The sequence below is a fragment of the Camelina sativa genome, chromosome 5 (assembly GCF_030686135.1).
Source record: "Camelina sativa cultivar CO46 ecotype springtype chromosome 5, ASM3068613v1".
NCBI classification, from domain to species: domain Eukaryota; kingdom Viridiplantae; phylum Streptophyta; class Magnoliopsida; order Brassicales; family Brassicaceae; genus Camelina; species Camelina sativa.
This window is the reverse complement of record NC_141884.1, coordinates 39,409,700-39,431,690: the sequence shown is the minus strand read 5'-3', so window position 1 is coordinate 39,431,690 and position 21,991 is coordinate 39,409,700. Positions and strand designations below refer to the sequence as shown.

At 37.2% G+C, this 21,991-nt stretch overlaps 6 protein-coding genes and 1 pseudogene across 17 annotated transcripts; all 7 read left to right on the top strand.

The window, feature by feature from the left end:
* Window positions 1–849: 849 nt before the first annotated feature.
* On the top strand, window positions 850–3,576 carry LOC104788241 (F-box/LRR-repeat protein At3g60040). Of its 3 annotated transcripts, none has more exons than XM_010513969.3 (4): window positions 850–969; window positions 1,926–2,875; window positions 2,959–3,108; window positions 3,213–3,576. In XM_010513969.3, the coding sequence occupies exons 1-4, from the start codon at window positions 951–953 to the stop codon at window positions 3,360–3,362; spliced, it is 1,269 nt and encodes a 422-aa protein (XP_010512271.1). In that variant the 5' UTR covers window positions 850–950; the 3' UTR covers window positions 3,363–3,576. The 3 variants fall into 3 exon arrangements, with proteins under 3 accessions (XP_010512271.1, XP_010512272.1, XP_010512273.1); XM_010513970.2 differs by having other exon boundaries at window positions 966–1,741; XM_010513971.2 differs by lacking the exon at window positions 850–969 and adding an exon at window positions 973–1,314.
* A 586-nt stretch (window positions 3,577–4,162) lies between these two features.
* On the top strand, window positions 4,163–5,896 carry LOC104789792 (F-box/LRR-repeat protein At3g60040-like; annotated as a pseudogene). Its single transcript, XR_015558013.1, has 3 exons — window positions 4,163–5,205; window positions 5,287–5,436; window positions 5,536–5,896. The product of XR_015558013.1 is annotated as an F-box/LRR-repeat protein At3g60040-like (transcript).
* Window positions 5,897–6,294: 398 nt separating this feature from the next.
* Window positions 6,295–9,769, top strand: LOC104788236 (NADP-dependent alkenal double bond reductase P2-like). 2 transcript variants are annotated; one of them, XM_010513959.3, is made up of 5 exons: window positions 6,295–6,724; window positions 6,826–7,006; window positions 8,833–8,999; window positions 9,093–9,175; window positions 9,256–9,769. In XM_010513959.3, the coding sequence occupies exons 1-5, from the start codon at window positions 6,485–6,487 to the stop codon at window positions 9,632–9,634; spliced, it is 1,050 nt and encodes a 349-aa protein (XP_010512261.1). In that variant the 5' UTR covers window positions 6,295–6,484; the 3' UTR covers window positions 9,635–9,769. The 2 variants fall into 2 exon arrangements, with proteins under 2 accessions (XP_010512261.1, XP_087307572.1); XM_087451446.1 differs by having other exon boundaries at window positions 6,368–6,724; window positions 6,875–7,006.
* A 1,214-nt stretch (window positions 9,770–10,983) lies between these two features.
* Window positions 10,984–14,375, top strand: LOC104788237 (NADP-dependent alkenal double bond reductase P2-like). Of its 2 annotated transcripts, XM_087451445.1 has the most exons (6): window positions 10,984–11,092; window positions 12,214–12,508; window positions 12,608–12,794; window positions 12,888–13,054; window positions 13,133–13,215; window positions 13,321–14,375. In XM_087451445.1, the coding sequence occupies exons 2-6, from the start codon at window positions 12,269–12,271 to the stop codon at window positions 13,697–13,699; spliced, it is 1,056 nt and encodes a 351-aa protein (XP_087307571.1). In that variant the 5' UTR covers window positions 10,984–11,092; window positions 12,214–12,268; the 3' UTR covers window positions 13,700–14,375. The 2 variants fall into 2 exon arrangements, with proteins under 2 accessions (XP_087307571.1, XP_019101713.1); XM_019246168.2 differs by lacking the exon at window positions 10,984–11,092 and having other exon boundaries at window positions 11,686–12,508.
* On the top strand, window positions 13,879–17,620 carry LOC104788239 (integrin-linked protein kinase 1-like). 7 transcript variants are annotated; one of them, XR_015558012.1, is made up of 12 exons: window positions 13,879–14,323; window positions 14,782–15,207; window positions 15,304–15,378; window positions 15,497–15,601; window positions 15,685–15,770; window positions 15,877–15,997; window positions 16,085–16,227; window positions 16,294–16,433; window positions 16,507–16,592; window positions 16,688–16,812; window positions 16,912–17,043; window positions 17,146–17,517. XR_015558012.1 is itself a non-coding variant. In XM_087451444.1 (12 exons), exons 2-12 carry the CDS (start codon window positions 14,836–14,838, stop codon window positions 17,150–17,152), a joined length of 1,374 nt encoding a protein of 457 aa, XP_087307570.1. In that variant the 5' UTR covers window positions 14,182–14,323; window positions 14,782–14,835; the 3' UTR covers window positions 17,153–17,517. The 7 variants fall into 7 exon arrangements, 3 of the variants coding, with proteins under 3 accessions (XP_087307570.1, XP_010512267.2, XP_010512268.2); XR_015558011.1 differs by having other exon boundaries at window positions 13,904–14,323; window positions 16,305–16,433; window positions 17,146–17,620; XM_087451444.1 differs by having other exon boundaries at window positions 14,182–14,323; window positions 16,312–16,433.
* LOC104788238 (uncharacterized) lies at window positions 13,950–14,375 on the top strand. Its single transcript, XM_010513964.3, has one exon. It carries the CDS (start codon window positions 13,950–13,952, stop codon window positions 14,241–14,243), a length of 294 nt encoding a protein of 97 aa, XP_010512266.2. The 3' UTR covers window positions 14,244–14,375.
* Window positions 17,589–21,979, top strand: LOC104788235 (uncharacterized). Its single transcript, XM_010513958.3, has 15 exons — window positions 17,589–17,939; window positions 18,175–18,811; window positions 18,909–19,221; window positions 19,316–19,462; window positions 19,562–19,650; window positions 19,746–19,838; window positions 19,919–20,045; window positions 20,160–20,224; window positions 20,291–20,465; window positions 20,577–20,771; window positions 20,867–20,914; window positions 20,985–21,131; window positions 21,218–21,300; window positions 21,391–21,506; window positions 21,600–21,979. The coding sequence occupies exons 2-15, from the start codon at window positions 18,216–18,218 to the stop codon at window positions 21,686–21,688; spliced, it is 2,283 nt and encodes a 760-aa protein (XP_010512260.2). The 5' UTR covers window positions 17,589–17,939; window positions 18,175–18,215; the 3' UTR covers window positions 21,689–21,979.
* The last annotated feature ends 12 nt before the right edge of the window (window positions 21,980–21,991 follow it).

Sequence of the window (21,991 nt, the reverse complement as noted above, 5' to 3'; positions counted from 1 at the left end):
CATCATACATTTTCTTGCTGCAACAGTTGTTGATCCTCCTAATGAACCTTTTTGTAAGAGTTAAATCCCACAGATTCGCAGTTACCTTTGAACACAATCTAAGCACTCCCTTGACTGAACACAATCTCAACCACAATAGTCTATGAGTTTGTAAGTGTTAAATAAGCTGCAACCAAGAAAATGTTTGTGAGAAATCAGAAGTCAAACCTTCTCTTCCTTCTTCTTTTTCTCCTGCTCAAGTTCCTCAACTATAAAGATCTTCTTCTCTGCTTTGGACTGCGAACTAAGAAAACAAAAAAAAATCATTCTTAGAAGAATTTCACAATTCAATGATAATCAATGATAGTGTAACCATAGAGAACAATCGCAGTAGTTGATTCATAAAAGCCAGGACTAAGATGCTGCACAGGATACAAGACGATAAGCAAGTCTAACCAGTTCAAATAAGTGAATTCAACAATTTGAGAGAGAGAGACAGAGAGACAGAGAGAGAGAGAGAGAGAGAGAGAGAGAGAGAGAGAGAGAGAGAGAGAGCTAACGCCCAGCTGCTCAAATGCGGAGACGTCTCGATTCAAACGCGGAGCCGTCTCGATTCGATTGTGCCTGAGAAGAACACATATATTTTTGCTCTTCGTGTCCAGTTATGGATTCGTAGGTGATGTTCAGATTGAAATTTGGATTACGGATGAATCGTATCGGTGGATACAGAGAAGAAACGATAGAAACTTTAATTTTATTGATAATTTAATTTTTTCCAAAATTAATGATATATAAATGTGTGTTAGTTTTGGAATACATGAAATTATGGTCTATTTAGCACTTAGGCCTAAATCCCTAAACGACCACAAATATACGAAACTTTCCCTTTAAATTGACATTTCCTTTTTTTTTTTCTCAAATAAAATTTCACTGTATTATACGGAGGGAGAGACCCTAAGCCCTCTTAACCCATGGGAGAAAGGGGAAAAGGTTGAAACTTTAATTTTTTTTCTTTTTTGTTTAGTTTAGTTTTGGGATGTGGATTTTCTCTGTTCTCTGTTCTTCTAACAAGGGAAGGGCTCAAAGTGTTGTTGTTTTTTTTTGGAGCTTACACTTGTTTATAGATAGATTTGAGTTTGATGAAATGGGTGTACTTTGCCAACAAATCGGCTTTCTAGTGTTGTTTACTCGAGTTCGGACCTTCCCTTAATTCAATTTTTTTTTTTTAAAAAAAAAAAAGCTTGAACCTTTAGCTTCTCTAACCTTGTTAAACTTGAGCTTCATCGCGTAGTTGTTGTGTGTGCTCAAATCTTAATGAATATACTGGATCTTATGGTTTGTGGAACTTCTCTCTTCTTTGTTATCTCTCTGGTTTATTTATACATTCAGACAATTTTTGAGCTTTCTGGTGCTTTTCGATCTCAAAAAATCTTCCATTATTTCAATTCAAAACGGGGAAAAGTGTGAACCTTTTTTAGATTCTGTTACCTTTTAGTTTTTTTTGTTTCTCTTTCTTTGTGGAACATAATTGTTGATTGCAACTTTTTTGGATGTGGATCTTCTCCATGATTTCCTCTTACAAGCGCTCAAAGTGTTGTTCTTTTGAGCTTCATTGTGTTATTCAAACTCGAATCTTCCATTAATTCAATTCAAAACGGGAAAAGCGTGTAGCTTCTGTAACCTTGTTGTTTTCCTGAAAGTATCTTCGTTAAGCTTCGGCTTTTCATCGCCTAAATTGCGAGCTTTAAATCTTTGCATAATTGTGAGAACTGGATTCTCTGGTCTTTGTTCCCCTCTCTAGTTCTTATTATAACATTCATTCATACAATCTTGAGCTTTTTCTAGGCCTCTAGGTTATGTAAATATCCTCTCTTTTTATTATTTGTTGGGTGCATTTTGGCTTTTATGCAGCAGTTGAATCACTCTGAGCTCACTTCATGTTTCAGGCACTTCTAAGGAAGAGATTACTTCTGTCACTATGGATACCAAAATGCTGGATACTGGCTCCAAAGATGCAATCAGCTGGCTCCCTCGTGAGGTTCTGGGCGACATCTTGTCCAGAGTTCCGACCAAACTGGCTGCTTCAACATCTCTTCTCTCAAAAAAGTGGAGGAATGTGTTTGCATTGGTGCATAATCTCGATTTTGATGATTCTGATTTGCTGCAACCGGAAGAGGATGAAGAAGAGAGGGGGGTGATGCGGGAGAGCTTCAAGGATTTCGTTGATCGAACACTCGCTTTGCAATGCGGTTCGTATATCAAGAAATTCTCTCTAAAATGCCACATTCACGACGATAAGAGCAAGTTGGCTCATGTGGTCCGCTGGGTATGTAATGCCGTAGAACGTGGTGTTTTTCAGATGGATCTAAGTATAAAGACTTGCTTTCATGCCTTGCTACCTTCTGAGCTCTTCACGAGCAAGACGCTGGTTAAACTGAGACTGGGAACACAAATTAGTTTTGAAGGACTTCCTCCAAATGTGTCTCTCCCAGCGCTTAAGATTCTCATCCTCGAATCAGTCTTGATTCCACCTGACGATTTGTGTTATGTACTTCTTCCTGGTTGTCCAGTGCTCGAGGAGTTATATGTATATCACGACGGGTTTGAAGGATGGCCGTACCGCATATCGAGTCAGACCATCAAGAGACTACTACTTCACTACGATGAGTTTGAAATTGACTTCATGAGTTTTATGTCAATTGACGCCCCAAATGTACTCTTCATGGACTACTCCCATTATGCCTTGCCTGATTATCCACAAGTTAACTTGGAGTCTCTAGTCGAAGCTAGGTTGGATATTCAATATACTAAAATAATCGAGAGGCCGGATCTAACGGGTCTCATTATGGGGATAAGCAACGTCCAGACCCTGCATCTTTCTCCCAATACTGTTGATGTAAGTTTTCCCAATTTCCCTTCTTTACAATATTTAGTGAGCTTGGATTTTCTTTTAAGTGTTTGTGTGTCTGTGTGTTTCAGGTGATTTCTGGATGTGTTAGACATGGACTACTTCTACCGGTGTTTAACAATCTGGTAAGCTTGTCTTTTGGGAGTAAGAATAAAGAAGGTTGGGAACTGCTGCCATATCTGCTTGAGCAGTCTCCAAAGCTTGAAACTCTGATCATCCAGGTATATTATATATCATTAATTAGCAAAACCCATAAACTAACTGACAGAGATAGGAACTTAAGTGGTTGATCCCTTACACATGCATCTTCTTGATGCTTCTGCAGGGGATTGATAGTTACACAGGCGATGTGACCATGATTCCGTCACAAGTGAAGGTGTTGCGTGTTGTTGGTTATGGAGGAACCGCTAAAGAGTTGGAAAACGTGAAGAAATTTATTGGGGAGTCGGAATGCCTTGAAGTGGTGCTAGCGTAGTAGGCTGCGGAAGCTGTGGTGGATGATGTCATATAAGCTGCGTTTCATTCTAGTTCTACGATTAAAAAAATGGAAACAAAACTTTTTTTTAATCTAAAAGTCGAAACTATAAATATTTACAGTATGTAGAAATTTATTTCTATAAATGTTACTTTGTTTAGAACGATTTTTAAAGTATTAAAAATAATTTAAATAATCAAATTATGAACAGAAATCAAGTGGAATCATTCCACAATTATCTTTAACAAAAACAAAATATATAAAAAAGATTTATTTTCTAAATATATCTTCTTTCACCATCTTTCATTGAAGGGAGAGAGATCTGCAATTCCATCGATAAGGAAAAGGTTGAAGCTTTTACATTCTATGCCCTCTTTTTTTTTTGTTTAGATTTGTGGAACGTCATTGTTATGTGCAATTTGTAGTATCCTCATAGTTTTGTAGAAGCTTTACATTGTTATAATTTGTTATATGCAATTGCAATTCTCTGATCTCTGTTCAGTTTTCCTACAAGGGCTTAAAAGTGTTCTTCTTTTGAGCTTCCACTTGGTTATATAGATAGATTGAGTAATTTGATGAACTCAATTGTACTTTACTCGTCTTTCTGGTGTGACTATGGAGCTCGGACCTTTTTAATTTAAGGGTTTGATTCAAGCATGAACCTTTAAGCTCCTGTGTAACCCTGTTATTTTTTTCTGAAAGTAACTTCGTTGATTTAGCTTTCATTGCGTGCTCAAGTGTTGAACTTCTCTTGACCCTTTGTTCTCTCCCTCTCCTTCTTTTGTGACATTGATGCGATTTTGAGCTTTGTCTAGGTTATGTAAATATCCTCTCTTTTCTTTGTTTAATCCACCAGTCACTCACTCTGAGCTTACTTCATGTTTCAGCCACTTTTGAGGAAGATATTGGTTCTGTCTGTATGAATACCAAAATGTTGAACACTGTCTCCAAAGATGCAATCAGCTGGCTCCCTGACGAGGTTCTGGCCGACATCTTGTCCAGAGTTCCAACCAAACTGGCTGCTTCAACATCTGTTCTCTCAAAAAGGTGGAGGAATTTGTTTGCATTGGTGCATAATCTCGATTTTGATGCTTCTGATTTGCTGCAACCGGAAGAGGATGAAGAAGAGAGGGATGTGATGCGGGAGAGCTTCAGGGATTTTGTTGATAGAACACTCGCTTTGCAATGCGGTTCTCCTATCAAGAAATTCTCTCTAAAATGTGTCATTCACATGGCCAGCGAGTTAGATTGTGTGGACCGTTGGATATGTAATGCGCTAGCATACAGACCTTCAATAATATCGTTCTGAATTCTGAAACTGGTGTTTACGAACAGCCCGCAGATAAGGAATACGGTGAAGTCTTTCTGCCCTCTGAGCTCTTTAAGAGCAAGACGCTGGTTAAGCTGACACTGGGAACAAAAATCGATCTTTGGAAACTTCCTTCAGATGTGTCTCTTCCAGCGCTTAAGAGTCTCTGCATTAATTCAATCTTTTTTGAATCTGAAGATCTGTGTGACGTGCTTCTTCCTGGTTGTCCGGGCTTGCTCGGAAGGATACCCATACTGCATATCGAGTCGGACCATCAAGAAACTGTCTGTTCACTACGATTGTAAGTTTGCAGTTGATACCATGCAGAGTATGTCATTTGACGCCCCAAGTCTTGTGTCCCTCGACTACTCTGATTATGCCTTGGCTGTGTACGAACAAGTTAACTTGGAGTCCCTAGTTGAAGCTAGGCTGGATCTGCGTTATACTGACAGGGTCACATAGCCGGATATAACTGGTCTGTTTAAAGGGATAAGCAACATCGAGACCCTGCATCTATCTCCCGGTTCTACTGATGTAAGTTTGCCCCAAACTTTGTTTTTCCTTAAAAACGTTAAAGAGCGTGGACATTCTCTAAGTGTGTGTGTGTGTTTGCAGGTGATTTCCCGATGTGTCAAACGTGGACTATTTCTACCGGTGTTCAACAAACTGGTGAGCTTGTCTTTTGGGAGTAAGAACAAACGAGGTTGGAAACTGCTGCCATATCTGCTTAAGCAGTGTCCAAAGCTTGAAACTCTAATCATCCAGGTATGTATATCATTTGCAGAACTCCATGAAAGAATATATCTAGAGAGAGACATACTTAGTCGTTGATCCTTTACATGCATCTTCTTGATTCTTCTCCAGGGTTTGGATGGTTACACAGGCGATGTTACCATGCGTCCATTCCAAGTAAAGGTGTTTCATATTCTTGGTTATGGAGGAACTGCTAAAGAGTTGGAACACTTGAAAAGTATAATTGGGGAATCGAAATGCCTTGAACTGGTGCAAGTGGAGGTTGCACAAGGTATTGCGGTGGATGATGCCATTCTGTCGCAAATCTATAGGGATCTAAAGACGCATCTTGGAGTTTCATCAAAGTGCAAGATCATAGTTGCTTAATTTCATGTGCAATTATTCTGTGTAACATTAAACTCATAAATTGCTTCTTGCAGGTATACATCATTAGCAAAACCCTCTGAATATATAAATTGCTCCTCCTTCCCCATGTCTTCTTTGGACGAATATTGCTAATAAGGGGAGATTACCAAATGCCTGCAATTTTAGTAACTTCAGGCGGGGGGAATTGTTGCAAGACTATTATATATATATGCACTGGACTTTGCCGTGAATTGGGGTTTGAACTGTAAATATTTTTAAATCGCGGACTTACTTAACCATTAGGCCACCATAAATACAGAAACTACATATAGTGATTAGTGACTAAAAGATATTTTAGTAATGAATGGTGTTGGCGTTTTGAGATTTAATTAGTTAGTAACTTGTCTTTGACAAAAAAAAAAAAAAAAAAAAAAAAAAAAAAAAAAAAAAAAATTAGTTAGTAACTTGTCATCGTCACAGTACAGTACTACTACTATCAATCTGGACCAGAAATGTTCCAACACCACAAATATTATATCGTACTTTTACCAAAAAAAAAAAAAAAAATTATATCGTACCAATTACCAAATATGCTTTTGGCATGCAGTTGAATTGTCAGCCAACTAAAATTTTGTTAAGTTTGGAAGACTGTATAGATATCTGACCAAAGCAAGAAGAGGTTTACTGAGGGTGTTAAGTGTGCAACCTGAGGAATATGGAGACCACCGTGAAAAACAAGCAAGTGATTCTGAGAAATTATGTGAAGGGTATCCCAAAAGAGTCTGATCTTATGATTGTCACAGCTTCAGACATTATGGAAATCAAGGTTAAGCCCGGATCAGGGGCAATTCTGGTGAAGAATCTTTACTTGTCTTGTGACCCTTACATTGGGATTTTCATGAGAGAACCAACTCCTTCGACTTCAGCACTTTGGGATGCTTTCGTCCCTGGCAAGGTAACAGCTCTACTCACACATTCATACATACACAAGCACCTGAGATGGTTTGAGAGGCTGAGATGGTTTAATTAACAATTGTTGATGATGCGAGGTTGCAGCCTATAGCTGGATTTGGAGTGTCTAAGGTGATTACTTCTGATAATCCAGGTTTTGCAAAAGGTGATTTTGTTTGGGGAATCGTCGACTGGGAGGAGTATAGTACTATTAACGCGACTGGTAGTTTTTTCAAAATCGACATCAACATCAATGTTCCTCTTACATATTATATCGGAATCCTCGGTTAGTATCAGATTTATTTTTGCAAAAATTGAAGAAAGAATTACTCAGATATACTCCAAAAGTTGGTTTATTTCTGATATGTATAAATTTTTTAAAAATTGCTCAGATATTTAGTGTTCTGGGTGTAATTACAATTTACCCTTTAGGTTAATTCTATATTTTTAATTCCGAAAATATTAAAAAAATATACATCAGCAAACAATTCTATGTCATTATTGACAATGAACGTCTGATTTATATTATTTCACGGCTGAGTTATAATACTTAAGAGAAAACGAAAGGTCTCATAGATTCATACGACGGCTGAGTTATAATGCTTGGTGGCTGACTTATAACAATATATAAGCTGAAAGTAAACGTCCGATTTATATTAGTTCACGGCTGAGTTATAATAATTAAGGGAAACAGAAAGGTTTCATAGATTCGTATGACGGCTGAGTTAAAATGTTTTGTGGCTGACTTATAACAAGACATAAAAGTAAACAGCTGAATTTTATTACTTGACGGCTGAGTTATAATACTTAAGGGAAAACGAAAGGTCTCTTGGATTCATATGCCGGCTGAGTTATAATGCTTCGTGGCTGACTTATTAGCCATTTCATCATTCCTCGCGTTCAATCCGTAATCATCGAGAACAAGCTTCACAAGCTTGTCTTGTGTTGTTTCCGCATCTATCTGCACAACTCTACACCCTCTATCATCGGTGTTAAATACATATTTGTATTTCTTTACCCAGTTACCAGAAACAACAATTACCGGAACTGGTCCATGAAAGAAAATGAAGAAGAATGAAGGAAATTAATAAGAATGAGGGAAATTAAGAAGTGAAGAACAAGGTAAAGAACAAGGTGAAGATAAGGTAAAGAACTTCACTTTTGAACCAGGTGAAGAAGATGGAAGTCGAAAAAATGACGTTTCGTATTTTCAGAGAAGATGATGACATGGATGATGCGTCCGAAGTGGCAAGTCAGCCACCAAACAAACATGTAAATCAGCCTAATTAAATCAGCCATCAAACAAGATTATAACTTAGCCGCAACATGAATACTATTATAATAATTAAAAAGCAAAAAAATGACTGCCAAATTCAACCGCTTAATCAACTGAAAATTTGTAACTCAGCCGTATCATTTAATAAGTCAGCCGTAACTGAATGATATTCTAGTAATTAATCTTTTGCTATCAAGTCAGCCGTAAAATGGCCGAGTTATCCGATACGTCAGCTTATGACGGCTGAGTTATAGTGTTTAACCATAACTCAGCCGTAACGACATTTCATAAGTCAGCCGCTGTTCATAACTCAGCCAGCCGGAAAATGTTAATTCAGCCGTGTCGTAGTGATAACTCACCCAAAATTTTGACAACTCAACCATCGGGTGAAAACTCAGCCGTAATGATAGCTGAGTTATGCCAGATTTCATTAAGTCAGCCGTAACGCTTGGCTGAGTTATGCTCTAAGTCAGCCGTCCGCTCTTACTCAAATATTTTTTCCATAAATCAGCCGCAACTGAACTGTAACTCAGCCGTGATTACCTCTGTAACGCCTTACAGCTAAGTTATTTAATACACGTCAGCGATTTCTTACGTTGCGTCTGATGTGGCAATGACATTTTTGTAATTACGTTTTTTCCTGTAACATAAAACAAGGGCACGCTGAGTATTTTGAAAATACCTGAAATATCCTAGTAATAAAAAAAAAGATTTGTTAGTTCTGGTAATATTACCTAATTTGGAGTACATCTAAGTAAATCTCCCAATTGAAAAATATATATTACAATGTTAATAGACCTATTTCTCCTAAAAGCTCTGTTTTCTTTCATAAACAGGTATGCCAGGTCTGACTGCTTATGCTGGATTTTTCGAGATATGTTCACCTAAGACAGGAGAAACAATGTTTGTGTCTGCGGCTTCTGGTGCGGTTGGTCAGCTCGTGGGTCAGTTTGCTAAGTTGATGGGCTGCTATGTTGTTGGAAGTGCTGGAAGTAAACAAAAGGTCCAGCCTTGGTTCTGAAACTTTCCGATCAAAAGAGTTTTAACTTTTTCTTTTTTTTAGGCGTTCGCCTACATTGTTTTAGTTCCTATAAAGGTTGATATCTTGCTGAACAAATTTGGTTTCAATGATGCATTCAATTACAAGGAAGAGCCTGATCTTGACACCGCCTTAAAGAGGTTCTTATTCTCCTTCTTCTAATATTCAGTTTCTTGGAATCACAGATCTTAGCTCTCATCAGTTTCCTCTTAAATTGTAGGTGTTTCCCAAAAGGCATTGACATATACTTTGATAACGTGGGAGGCAAAATGCTTGACGCAGTGCTACTAAACATGAGAACTTCAGGAAGAATCTCTGTCTGTGGGATGATCTCTCAGTACCATCTTGAAACCAGAGACTTGGTACAAAATCTACCGGACATCATCTTCAAGAGGATAAGGATGCAAGGGTTTGCTACATATGACTTCATCGATCAATATCCCAAGTTTTTGGAGTTTGTGCTTCCCTACATAAAAGAAGACAAGTTAACTTACGTTGAAGATATCGTCGAAGGACTCGAGAACTGTCCTGGTGCTGTTGTTGGACTTTTACATGGAAAAAACGTTGGTAAGCAAGTTGTCAAAGTTGCTCAAGAGTGACCGAGTTGTATGTAAAACTATACCAATCTGTTATCTCTGATTACTTAGCATCAGCATTGTGGGCTGTATGCGGAACTTTTAAAAGTTTGAGCTCTAATTTGGAATTGGTATGATATATAAGGATATACTACCAAATTCACTGTTGCAACAGATTTATTTTTTGGTTAAAAATCTGTCCTAATTTTTAAACAGAACATAATTACTACTTTTTAATTTAACAAAAAATTTGTTGTTTGATAACAGATTTATTAAAGTTTTTTTAAAATTGCTAAAATGACCTACGTTGAAACAATATGTTAATACCGATTTATTTAAGCTATGACAATTCTGTTTTTGGGTATCAAAAATTTATTGTTTGATAACAGATTTATTAGATATAACTACAGTGACAACAAATTTGTTTAATGTTACGACAGATTTGTATATTTAATATAATGGTGACAGACTTGTATATTAGATATAAACAGTTTCTAGGATTCATACTTAGCCCAGATTTCACAGCTTTCCAGCAATTACTTGGCTAGGACGTAACGTGCATAATTCTTCAAGTTTAACTCATATTGAAGCTGTGTCAGTTGCTATGGATTCTTGGCTTGTTGGAGATCACGACAGTCTCTTCGGCTTGCTGGAATGGTTTTAGCTCCGGCCTTGAAGAACCCTAAAAGTTGGTTCTTACGCACTGCCTTTATCTTCAATTTCTTTTCACTTTCTTGCTCTTCTTTACCTCTATTCACTCTGACTTTGTTCTTCCACGCTCCCATTGAGGCTTGCCACAGCCATGGAGTGACAACAAGGAGCCATTGGTGGTCCACCATCTCCGCAACAACTCGTTCTCTATCTCCTCCGCAACAACTAAACCGAGGAACCCCTCTTTTGGGACAGCTAAACGGGCCTATAAGTAGAAGTCCGACGAAGTCACTCAACCGCCTTTCTGAGCCCGACCTGGTCATCAAAAGAGGAAGTTTACCATATCTTCAATCCCTGATTTAAGGAAAATAGACTTATCTTGTAATCAATGTATTCATATAAATAGAGGATACCTCCTCTTTGTAGATTATCCAACAATTAATACAAAAACCCTAAATTATTCATTATTCTTGAGAGAAAATCCTAACTTCTTTCTCAAGAAATTTCAATTCCTTTTGCTCATTAGTTTTGATCCGATTTCTTAGAGAGTAAGCTTTATTGAATTTGTTTCCCCCCTTCAAACAAATTCATTGTGTGAAACTCAGTTTCTACATTCTTGCAGGTATATATCATTAGCAAAACCCTCTGAATATATATATAGAAAGAGACGAACTTGGTCATTGATCTTTTTACATGCATCGTCTTTATTGATGCTTCTCCAGGGTTTGGATGGTTTCAGGGACGATGTGACCATGAGTCTATATTAATTGAAGGTGTTGCGGGTTAATATGGTTACGGAGGAACTGCTTATAGGGTTAAAAATATCTTCAGGTGGGGGGAATTGTTGCAAGACTATATATATATGCACTGGACTTTGCCATGAATTGGGGTTTGAACTGTAAATATTTTTAAATCGCGGACTTAACATTGTTACCATAAATACAAAAAACTACATGGTGCTATATTTTTAGAAGATATTTTAGTAACTAATATCTCCTATATATTAATAGAGAAGCACATTTGAGAAAAATAGCTGATGTGTCAATATTACAGAGCTCATGACACTTTTATCAAGTAATCCTCAAAATATCTACTTACTTACAATTCTCTGCCAATGTATTTATTAAAAAAAAAAACAAATCTATAATCCTTTGCTCTCACCTCATTATTATTTACATATATATCATTGACATATATAAGACAATGTTCTTTTCTATAAATTTTTAAAAATGAAAAATTTAATCAACAATTAAAATCCAGAAATATATTTACTTATCAATTTTATAACATATTTAATTATTAGAAATAAATTACATTTCACAAACAATAAAAAATTATTCATTTATTTACCACTTTTATACATTTTTCTCATTGCAATTTTTAAATTTGTGATTAGTTTAAATTAAATCGATTAGTCTAAAAAGTTTTTTTTTTTTTTTTTATCTATTTAATGGTATAGTGATGTAGATGATAATGTGAAACATAAAATATGTGAATTTGATTTTTATAAATACAAAAACAAATCAAAAATTTCTACACCACCTTAAAATTCTTTTCCAAGTTCAAATATTTCACGGGTAAATTTTACCGAAAGTAAACACAAATTTGAATAAACAAAAAAAAAATTTACTTACATATTTTATTTTACACAAAATAAATCTTAAATCTCAAATAATAATGTTGCTCATAATATTTTATTTAAATTGATTTATCCCGCACATAGTGCGAGTTGCTATCTAGTAATAGTATATTTTAATTATTGATACATATATAATTATAATAATGAATGGTGTTGGCGACTGTTCTTGTCAGCGTCACAGCTAGCTATCCATCTGGACCAGAAATGTTCCAACCCCACATATATTATATCGTAATAATTACCAAATATGCATGCTTTTGGCATGCAATTGAGTATTTCCTATGACGTGTGACATGAGGAAGACTGTATATAGATCTGACCAAAGCAAGAAGGGCTTTACTAAGGGCGTAAGTGTGCAGCCGAGGAATATGGAGACCACCGTGAAAAACAAGCAAGTGATACTGAGAAACCATGTGGAGGGTATCCCAAAAGAGTCTGATCTTATGATTGTCACCGCTTCAGACATCATGGAACTCAAGGTTAAGCCCGGATCAGGGGCAATGCTGGTGAAGAATCTTTACTTGTCTTGTGACCCTTACATTGGATTTTTGATGAGAGAACCAACTCCTTCGATTTCAGCACTTTTGGATGCTTTCGTCCCTGGCAAGGTAACACTCGATCACACATTCATACATGCATTTGCATACACAAGCACCTACCTCATGAGATGGTTTAATTAACAATTTGTTGCTGATTCGTTGTTGCAGCCTATATATGGATTTGGAGTGTCTAAGGTGATAGCTTCTGATAATCCAGGTTTTGCAGAAGGTGATTTTGTTCACGGAATCGTCAACTGGGAGGAGTATAGTATTATTAACGCGACTGGTAGTGGTAGATTCACCAAAATCGACATCAATATCAATGTGCCTCTCACCTATTATACCGGAATCCTTGGTTGGTATCAGATTTGGTATACATTACAATGTTAATTAAAGACATATATATATATATCTCCTAAAAGCTCTGTTTCTTTCTTTTCATAAACAGGTATGCCAGGTCTGACTGCTTATGGTGGATTTTTCGAGATATGTTCACCTAAGAAAGGAGAAACAGTGTTTGTGTCCGCGGCTTCTGGTGCGGTTGGTCAGTTAGTGGGTCAATTTGCTAAGTTGATGGGCTGCTATGTTGTTGGAAGTGCTGGAAGTAAACAAAAGGTCAGGAAACTTTTCGATCAAAAGAGTTAAATCTTTTTTTGGCGGTCTCTAGCTTACATTGTTTAAGTTCCCATAAAGGTCGATCTCTTGCTGAACAAATTTGGTTTCGATGATGCATTCAATTACAAGGAAGAGCCTGATTTTGACTCCGCCTTAAAAAGGTTAATTATTATTCTCCTTCTTCTTCTTCTTAATATTCAGTTTCTCTTAAATCACATAATCAGAAAGTCTCCTAGCTCTTAATTAATTATTTTTCTTGATTGTAGGTGTTTCCCAAAAGGCATTGACATATACTTTGAGAACGTGGGAGGCAAAATGCTTGACGCTGTGCTACTTAACATGAGAACTTCAGGAAGAATCGCTGTCTGTGGGATGATCTCTCAGTACCATCTTGAAACCAGAGACTTGGTACAAAATCTACCAGACATCATGTTCAAGAGGATAAGGATGCAAGGGTTTGCTTGTTACGAGTTCAACGATCAAAAACCCAAGTTTTTGGAGTTTGTGCTTTCCAACATAAAAGAAGACAAGTTAACTTACGTTGAAGACATAGTGGAAGGACTCGAGAACGGTCCTGCTGCTCTTGTTGGACTTTTACATGGACAAAACGTTGGTAAGCAAGTTGTCCAAGTTGCTCAAGAGTGACCGAGTTGTATGTAAAACTATTTGGGCTGTATGTGAAACTTTTAAAGTTTGAGCTCTAATTTGGAATTGATATGGAAAATAAAGGATATATATTATCAAATTCCATATTTTTCCGTTTATTTATGGGCTCAAATTGAAGCCCATAGTAAATTTACAAAGCCCAATGTATGTAACAAAGGGGGGAAAAAGATAAACCCTAAATTCAATCTTTGAATCTACTACACAGAGAACCACCGATTCGAGAGTAGCCATGGGGATACTATCATGGTTCACTAGAAGTCCTAAGCCGTCAAAGTCCGAGACGTCGAAGCCGGAGATGATACAGATGCCTAAATCAGAAACTCCAGCTCCAGGGATGAACGGAGCCATAGAAGTTCCTCGACCCGATCGCGCGACTGTTTTCGAGTTCGGCTCCGTTGCTGCCACCGGAGACAGAGTCACTCTCGCTGGATACTGTCCCGTTTCCGACGATCTCGAACCTTGCCGTTGGGAGATTCTTCCCGCCGACGGTAAAGACGCCCCGCAGTTTCGCGTCGTCTTCTGAAGTATCAGTCACTAGTTAATTCCCAGATCCGAGTTTCTAAAAAGATGTAATCTCGTCTTCGAGAATTGTATTTTGTTCTGGTAATCTCATCGCTCTTCTTCTTCTATAAAAAAAATCGAACAAGTTCTCATCTTTGCTAATTGGACTGTTAATAACAAATAAATGTCAACGTTTGAATTAATATAACAATAAGCTTCGTTTTGTTTTTGGTTAATTGTTTTTTTTTGTCAGTCATATAAATTTGTAATTAGTTATCTAATTATGTATGAGATGAGAGATTAAAAAAGAAAATAGTGATTACCCGCGTTTTACTGCTCAATAACGACATTGTTAGCCAATGAAACCATTGTTTTGTCTAATCTGTTTTATGGATAACACCAAAACGAAGAACAATCAAAAAAAGGAAAAAAAAAAAACATAGCACGATCGTCTCTGTTCCTTGCAATGTCATCGTCTTATCTCCAAAAAGATGCAATGTGGTTTTGATCCTTAACTGATCGTTGGTTCTGTTTTGGCAATTTCAATCAACATCATGGAGAACGTAGCGGCGCAATTGAAGCGAGGGATATCGAGACAATTCTCGACAGGATCAATGCGGAGAACACTAAGCCGACAATTCACGCGCCAAAACTCTTTGGATCCACGACGTAACAATATGAGGTTCAGCTTTGGTCGTCAATCTTCGCTTGATCCGATACGACGTAGCCCTGAGTCTCTTAGCTGCGGGCCGCATATGTCTGTTCCCGAGAATCTTGATTCGACGATGCAGCTTCTCTTTATGGCGAGTAAAGGTGATGTGAATGGTGTTGAGGAGCTGCTTAATGAAGGAATCGATGTGAATAGCATTGATCTTGATGGTCGTACGGCTCTTCATATTGCTTCTTGTGAAGGTCATTACGAAGTTGTTAAGGTTCTTCTTAGCCGGAGAGCTAACATTGATGCTCGTGATCGTTGGGGCAGCACGGTCTGTCTTCTTCTAATTCCCCTGTTTTTGGTTTGATTATTGGTTTGGTTTTGGTTAAACTTTATGCATAGGTGACAGTTTGTTAACATTGTTCAGGCGGCGGTTGATGCAAAGTATTATGGGAATGTTGAAGTGTATAATCTCTTGAAAGCACGAGGAGCTAAAGCTCCGGTATGGTTTTTTATTAACAAAAAGATTTATCCTTTATGTTCTTAAGATGATTGGTTTCTTTCTCTTCCTCTTGTGCTTTGTTTCATCTTCAAGATTTGTTTTGTGTGTTAATTTTTAGAAAACCAGAAAGACTCCAATGACGGTAGGGAATCCGAAAGAAGTTCCTGAGTATGAGCTTAATCCACTCGAGCTTCAAGTCCGAAAAGTTGATGGCATCTCCAAGGTTTGTTGATTCTCCTCAATTACAAGAGCTGAGAATCTTGTCTACTAAATCTCTCGTATCCTGCTGATGTGTTTGATTTGCAGGGAACTTATCAAGTTGCTAAATGGAATGGCACGCGAGTCTCGGTAAAAATATTCGACAAAGATAGTTATTCAGATCGGGAACGCGTGTATGCATTCTTCTTGTTCTTGAATTCTCTCTGTTTAATATGTTGTTGGTTACATGAAATAACTTAACACTTTGTTTTGCTCTTTCTGTTTCTTTGATATGACTAGAAATGCTTTCACAAACGAATTGACTTTGCTAGCAAAAGCTCGGCATCCAAATATTGTTCAATTTGTTGGAGCCGTTACTCAAAATCTACCAATGATGATTGTAGTTGAATATAATCCAAAAGTAAGTAAGCACTGTATTTGTCTTTTTTTTTTCCACTTTATTTCCGAATCCAAGTGTGGCAATCTTGTTTCATTAAACCAATTTCAGGGTGATCTAACTGGTTATCTTCAAAAGAAAGGTCGTCTGTCACCATCAAAAGCTCTGAGATTTGCTCTTGATATTGCCAGAGGCATGAACTATCTTCATGAATGTAAACCAGATCCTATCATCCACTGCGAGTTAAAGCCAAAGTAAGATAAAGCCGAGAGCATGTTAGTTAAGGGCGAAAAATAACAGTTTGGATAATATTTTGAAAGTTTTTTGTAAGGTGCCAGAAATATTTTGCTGGATAGAGGAGGGCAATTGAAGATCTCTGGATTTGGATTGATAAAGTTGTCAAAGATTGCAGAAGAAAATGCAAAAGTAGTGAACCACGAAGCTCAAATCGATAAGTCAAGTAAGAAAAAAGCTACATTTTGTACAAGAAGCTTTGTTCTTGAAAGATCCTATGCTTACATTTTGAACTGCAGATTACTACATAGCACCCGAAATATACAAAGACGAAGTCTTCGATAAAAGGGTTGATGTGCATTCGTTTGGTGTCATTTTGTATGAGGTAGTAGTAACACAAATCTTTAGCCTTTTTGTTTATAGTTAAATGTCTCAAGTCTCAGACTCTGCAATGTTTTTTGTTTGGTATCATATGTGAAGTTGACTGAGGGAGTATCTTTATTCCATCCTAAAACACCTGAGGAGGTTGCAGAATCGATGTGTATAGAAGGAAAAAGACCAACAATCAGAACAAAAACAAAGAGTTACCCTCCGGAATTGAAAGAGTAAGCATTTCAAGATCTCGTTCATGGAACAAAAACATTATCTGTGATTTGTTTCTTGAACATCATTAACAAGTCAAGAATCGTGATTATATAATGTAGGTTGATTGAGGAATGTTGGCATCCAGAAATCGGTATGAGGCCAACATTCTCTGAGATTATCATACGGCTCGACAAGATAGTCGCAAACTGTTCGAAGCAGGGTTGGTGGAAAGACACGTTTAAGTTCCCTTGGTAAAACAAAAACAGTTTCATCTTCTTTAATACAGTATGAATACTAATCTTTAGTTAAACCAAATATTTAGATTAATCATGTTATGTTCTCTTTTTTTGCAGGAAATGAAATGGAAATATTGAATCAATCAAAACGTTAAACTTTAACCCATGAGATGGAGAAAAAAACAAGATGAGAGTGAGATGTATTGCATACTAAAGAAGCAGATTCACAAACTCACTAGCCTTGTTAGAAACAGAAGATCACTTTTTTGTTGTTGTTATAATGTTTGTTTGTATTTCATAAGTTTTTTTGGGTTATTTTGTAAAGAATATATTTTATGATAAACATACACATCACTTGTTCATATTGAAAAAATATAGCATCAAATCCAACATGATTAATGCTAAAATTACAGATATGTGAATTTTGTCTAAGAAGTGAACAAATATTAGTTTTGATAAATTTATAATGATAATGGATATAATTCTATTTTTGTTTGTTTGATTGAAAAGTAAAAGCTTATAAATTATTTTAGTAATTTAATTATGAATACAAAACAAAAGCAAAATAATTGATGAGAAAAAAATAAATAAATCTATATATCCATCCCTTCGTCGTGGGCATCAAGTATAATTACATCTGATCGAGGATTCGCACACGTGGTGACAATGGAGAAGGTACGGACCCTCTAGATATGATCCAACGGTGGAGATTTACTCACTCATACAGGTATAAGCAAAAAAATGTATTTTATTTATTAATCTCTGTCCTCAGAAAGCAAAAAAAAAATAATCTAAAACCCTTTGCTCACGATTTATTTGCCGCATACCTAAAACCTCTCAAATTTCTCCGGCGTGGTGATTCACTTTCTCCGGTCAACAGTGTTCGTCATCTTCAGATTCCTCCGTCTTCTGTAAGTTTTCGTATCTTTCTCTCGATTTCCTCAAACTAGGTTTGAAATCAAGAGTTTTGCATTTCACTTCCTAGGGTAAAAGATTGTGATTTTTTTCTCGTAATCGATTTCGATTAATCGTCTAGGTTTTTGTTTCGGTTCTGATTCTTAGTTATGGGTTCGCTGAATTTGTCTTCATCTTCGTAGCTTTTGATTTAGCGACTTTTTTTTTTTGTCCTATTCCAAAAAAAATCAGATGATTCAGCTTTGAACAAACGACAAGGATATTGAAAAAATATGGCGTCAAGAGCGATCATTAGGAGAAAGAGTATAATTTCAGATTACTTGAATGTCTATGCTCGTTCGATTCAGAGCTTTCAATCCATTGGAAACTCTTCTCAGACGGTGGTTCATTCACATGCTTACCATTCTGCTATCAACCGTTCTCCTCCTCCCGTGGAAACTAAACCTGTGACTCAACAACACAAGTCCTTTACAGGAAGAGAAGATGGTCTCTTGTTGCTTTCTAGGAATGGATATTTCAATCGTAGTTTCCATGGTTTTCACTCTTCGGCCTTTGGTTATGGAAGTTCAGAAGTTGGTCCTTCTCTTGGGATGAGGTATAGGAGCGTATTCATTCGTTATGCTACTACAGTTGCAGCTAAGAAGCCTGATGATGAGGATAAAAAAGTTGATGAGGTTGCTAAAAATAGGAAAGAGGCATCTCCTGAGGAATGTGATCAAGCTGTTGAAAGTCTTAGCAGTGTTAAAGCAAAGGCGAAAGCTAAACGTCTTCAAGACTCCAAAAAGGTTGCTCGATCTATTGTACAGAGGGCATGGGCAATTGTTCTTAAGATAGGTCCTGCTATAAGAGCTGTTGCTGCCATGAACAGGTTTAGCTTTCTCTCCTTACGTTTTTTGTGTTCTTAATCGCCAGGCTTTATGCATTGATATTGTAGTGTAGTGTACTGACTTTCTGTTTTTCTACAGGGCGGATTGGGCGAAAAAGCTTACTCACTGGAAGCAGGAGTTTGTGTCGACAATGAAACATTATTGGCTGGGGACCAAATTGCTCTGGGCAGACACTAGAATCAGTTCTAGATTGCTTCTCAAGTTGGCTGGTGGAAAGAGTCTCTCCAGAAGAGAAAGGCAACAGCTTACTCGAACTACAGCTGATATCTTTAGATTAGTGCCGTTTGCAGTGTTCATCCTCGTGCCGTTTATGGAGTTCCTTCTGCCAGTTTTCTTGAAGCTCTTCCCTAATATGTTACCGTCAACTTTCCAGGACAAGATGAAAGAAGAGGTATGTGTCAAAGGAGTGTCGGCTTTACACATTCATTTGTTACCTTCTTGGCTTCGTGATCTCTTTTTGATGTTGCTCTTTTGTTAATGCACAGGAAGCATTGAAAAGGAAATTACTTGCAAGGATGGAATATGCTAAGTTTCTTCAGGAAACTGCCAGAGAGATGGCTAAGGAAGTTAAACATTCAAGATCTGGAGAAGTAAAGAAAACTGCTGAAGACCTGGATGACTTTCTAGACAAGGTAAAAAGTCGTAATTTTGTGTTGGCTCAGATACTTTCTTTTCTTTTGGTTTTTGGATTTGAAATTCATTTTCCTTGTTCTTATAATCCTGGCTTGCAGGTTCGAAGAGGTCAAATAGTCCATAATGATGAACTTTTGGGCTTTGCAAAGCTTTTCAACGATGAGCTTACTTTGGATAACATTAGCAGGTTTGTTGCTCCTTTTTTGTTTGATCTTGGAGATACCTTGCGCTCTGAAAGGAACATATTCTGACAGTAGTTACCTCTTTGTTTTTCAAATATAGGCCTCGCTTGGTTAACATGTGCAAATATATGGGTATTAGCCCATATGGAACAGATGCTTATCTGCGATATATGCTCAGGAAAAGACTGAGGAGGTTAAGTTGCTTCCACATCTCATTGTTATTAGACTTGCTACCTTGCTTTGATGTTTAATTTTTACTCGTTTTCATTGCAGCATTAAGGAAGATGATAAACTGATTAGAGCTGAGGGTGTGGATTCCCTTTCAGAAGCTGAGCTACGCGAAGATTGCAGGGAACGGGGAATGCTGGGACTGGTTTCAGTTGAAGAGATGAGGCAACAGGTTTCTCCTTTTTTACTCCTATGATTCGTGGTCTTTATTATTTATATATAAAACTCTATCAGGAAAAAATTATGTTACAGCTATTAATGTTTTTGTATCGGAACAATCTTGCAGCTTCGCGATTGGATGGATTTGTCACTTAATCATTCTGTCCCCTCGTCGTTGTTGATCCTCTCTAGGTAGGTTCCAGAACTCTTTTAATTCGTTTTTCCATGAGTTCTATTTCTGATAGCAGTTTATATCAGGGCATTCACGGTTTCTGGAAGAGTTAAGGCAGAGGATGCTGTCCGAGCTACTCTTTCTTCTCTACCTGACGAGGTTGTGGATACTGTTGGTATTACTTCTCTGCCATCTGAAGACCCTCTTTCTGAGAGGAGGAGGAAGTTAGAGTACCTTGAGATGCAAGAAGAACTGATCAAGGTCTGATCATATACCACTTGATTGTATTATATTATGCTTGCTTGAGGAAGTTAAAGAACTCGAATTTTGTGTGTTCCAGAGTTAATATTTTGTTTATCAATATATTTACAGGAAGAAGAAGAGAAAGAAGAAGAAGAGCTTACAAGGATTAAGGATGTTAAAGGTGCCGAAGAGGATAAGGCATTGCAAGAGATGAGCATACCAACGGCCAGCGAAGCACAAGAACAGGCCAGAGCTAGAGTTCTTGAACAGCAAGATGATCTTTGCAAACTTAGCCGTGCATTGGGTGTTTTAGCTTCTGCTTCTGTAAGAAAAACGAGTCTATGGTTTGTCAATAATGAATACCCAGTGCAATTTTTCTGATACTTATTTGACGCTCTACTTGTTTTTGATATGAACAGTCTGTATGTAGAGAGCGCGAAGAATTCCTGAGATTGGTCAAGAAAGAGGTACGCTGCACACAAATGCATTAGCTTTTTGTGTCCTAGATTAAAAGACTTTGTTTTTCTGTTTCTCCAGATGGAGTTCTATAACACAATGGTCGAGAGAGAAGATGTAGATGGTGAAAAAGCTGCAGTGAAGGCATACAAAGCAGCTAGAGAAGATAGTGACCAAGCTGAGGAAGTTGCTGAATCAGACGAGGTTTCGTCTGCACTAATGGAAAAGGTAAATAGGTTTCAAATAATTCTAAAAGAATATCAAAGTTCGATGAGATTTTTATCAGAACTAACTTGTCAAGCATACTTTTTAAGGTTGATGGTCTGATACAAAACCTCGAGAAGGAAATTGATGATGTGGATATCAAAATTGGGAAAGGCTGGCAGCTTCTTGACAGGTATACACATATTATATTCTCCATTTACTCGTTTGAGTGTTCTGTTTCTGTGAGTAAAATATTAAAGTGATCCAATTTGAATGCACGCAGGGATCGAGATGGAAAGGTCACACCAGATGAAGTTGCAGCTGCTGCAATGTACCTGAAAGACACAATTGCCAAGGATGGCCTTCAACAACTAATCAGTAGTCTCTCCAAAGATAAAGGTAAAGAACAGAGCGATCCTCACCTGCTTGAGCTCTTATCTCTCAGAAGTTAATATGTTGGTTGATCTTTGTTTTGAACTGGTTATTCAACAGAGGGAAGAATTATGGTGGAAGACATTGTAAGGTTAGGGAGGTTGGGAAGTAAGCCAGAAGAAAATGCAACGGAAGAAGAATCAAATTGAAGGAAGGATACGCTGATTTTAAGACATTTTAAGTAGCAGTGAAGATAGTTTTGTAGAGTTTCATTGAGAGAAACTCTACTTCAGGTTTTACTGCTTGGACATAAGCAGTTATATATACAAGCGGCTAAGAGTATGAGACCTTTTGCTAGTTATGTGAAAAGAGGTTGGAAACTAAAAAAACCACATTACGCCAAGAATGGTATCTTGAGCGTATTATTTTTATTGGAGCTTTTGATTCAACTGTGTCAATGGCTTAGAATATGATAATTGACAGGCTTACTATTTTGACAACGTTTTTTTTTT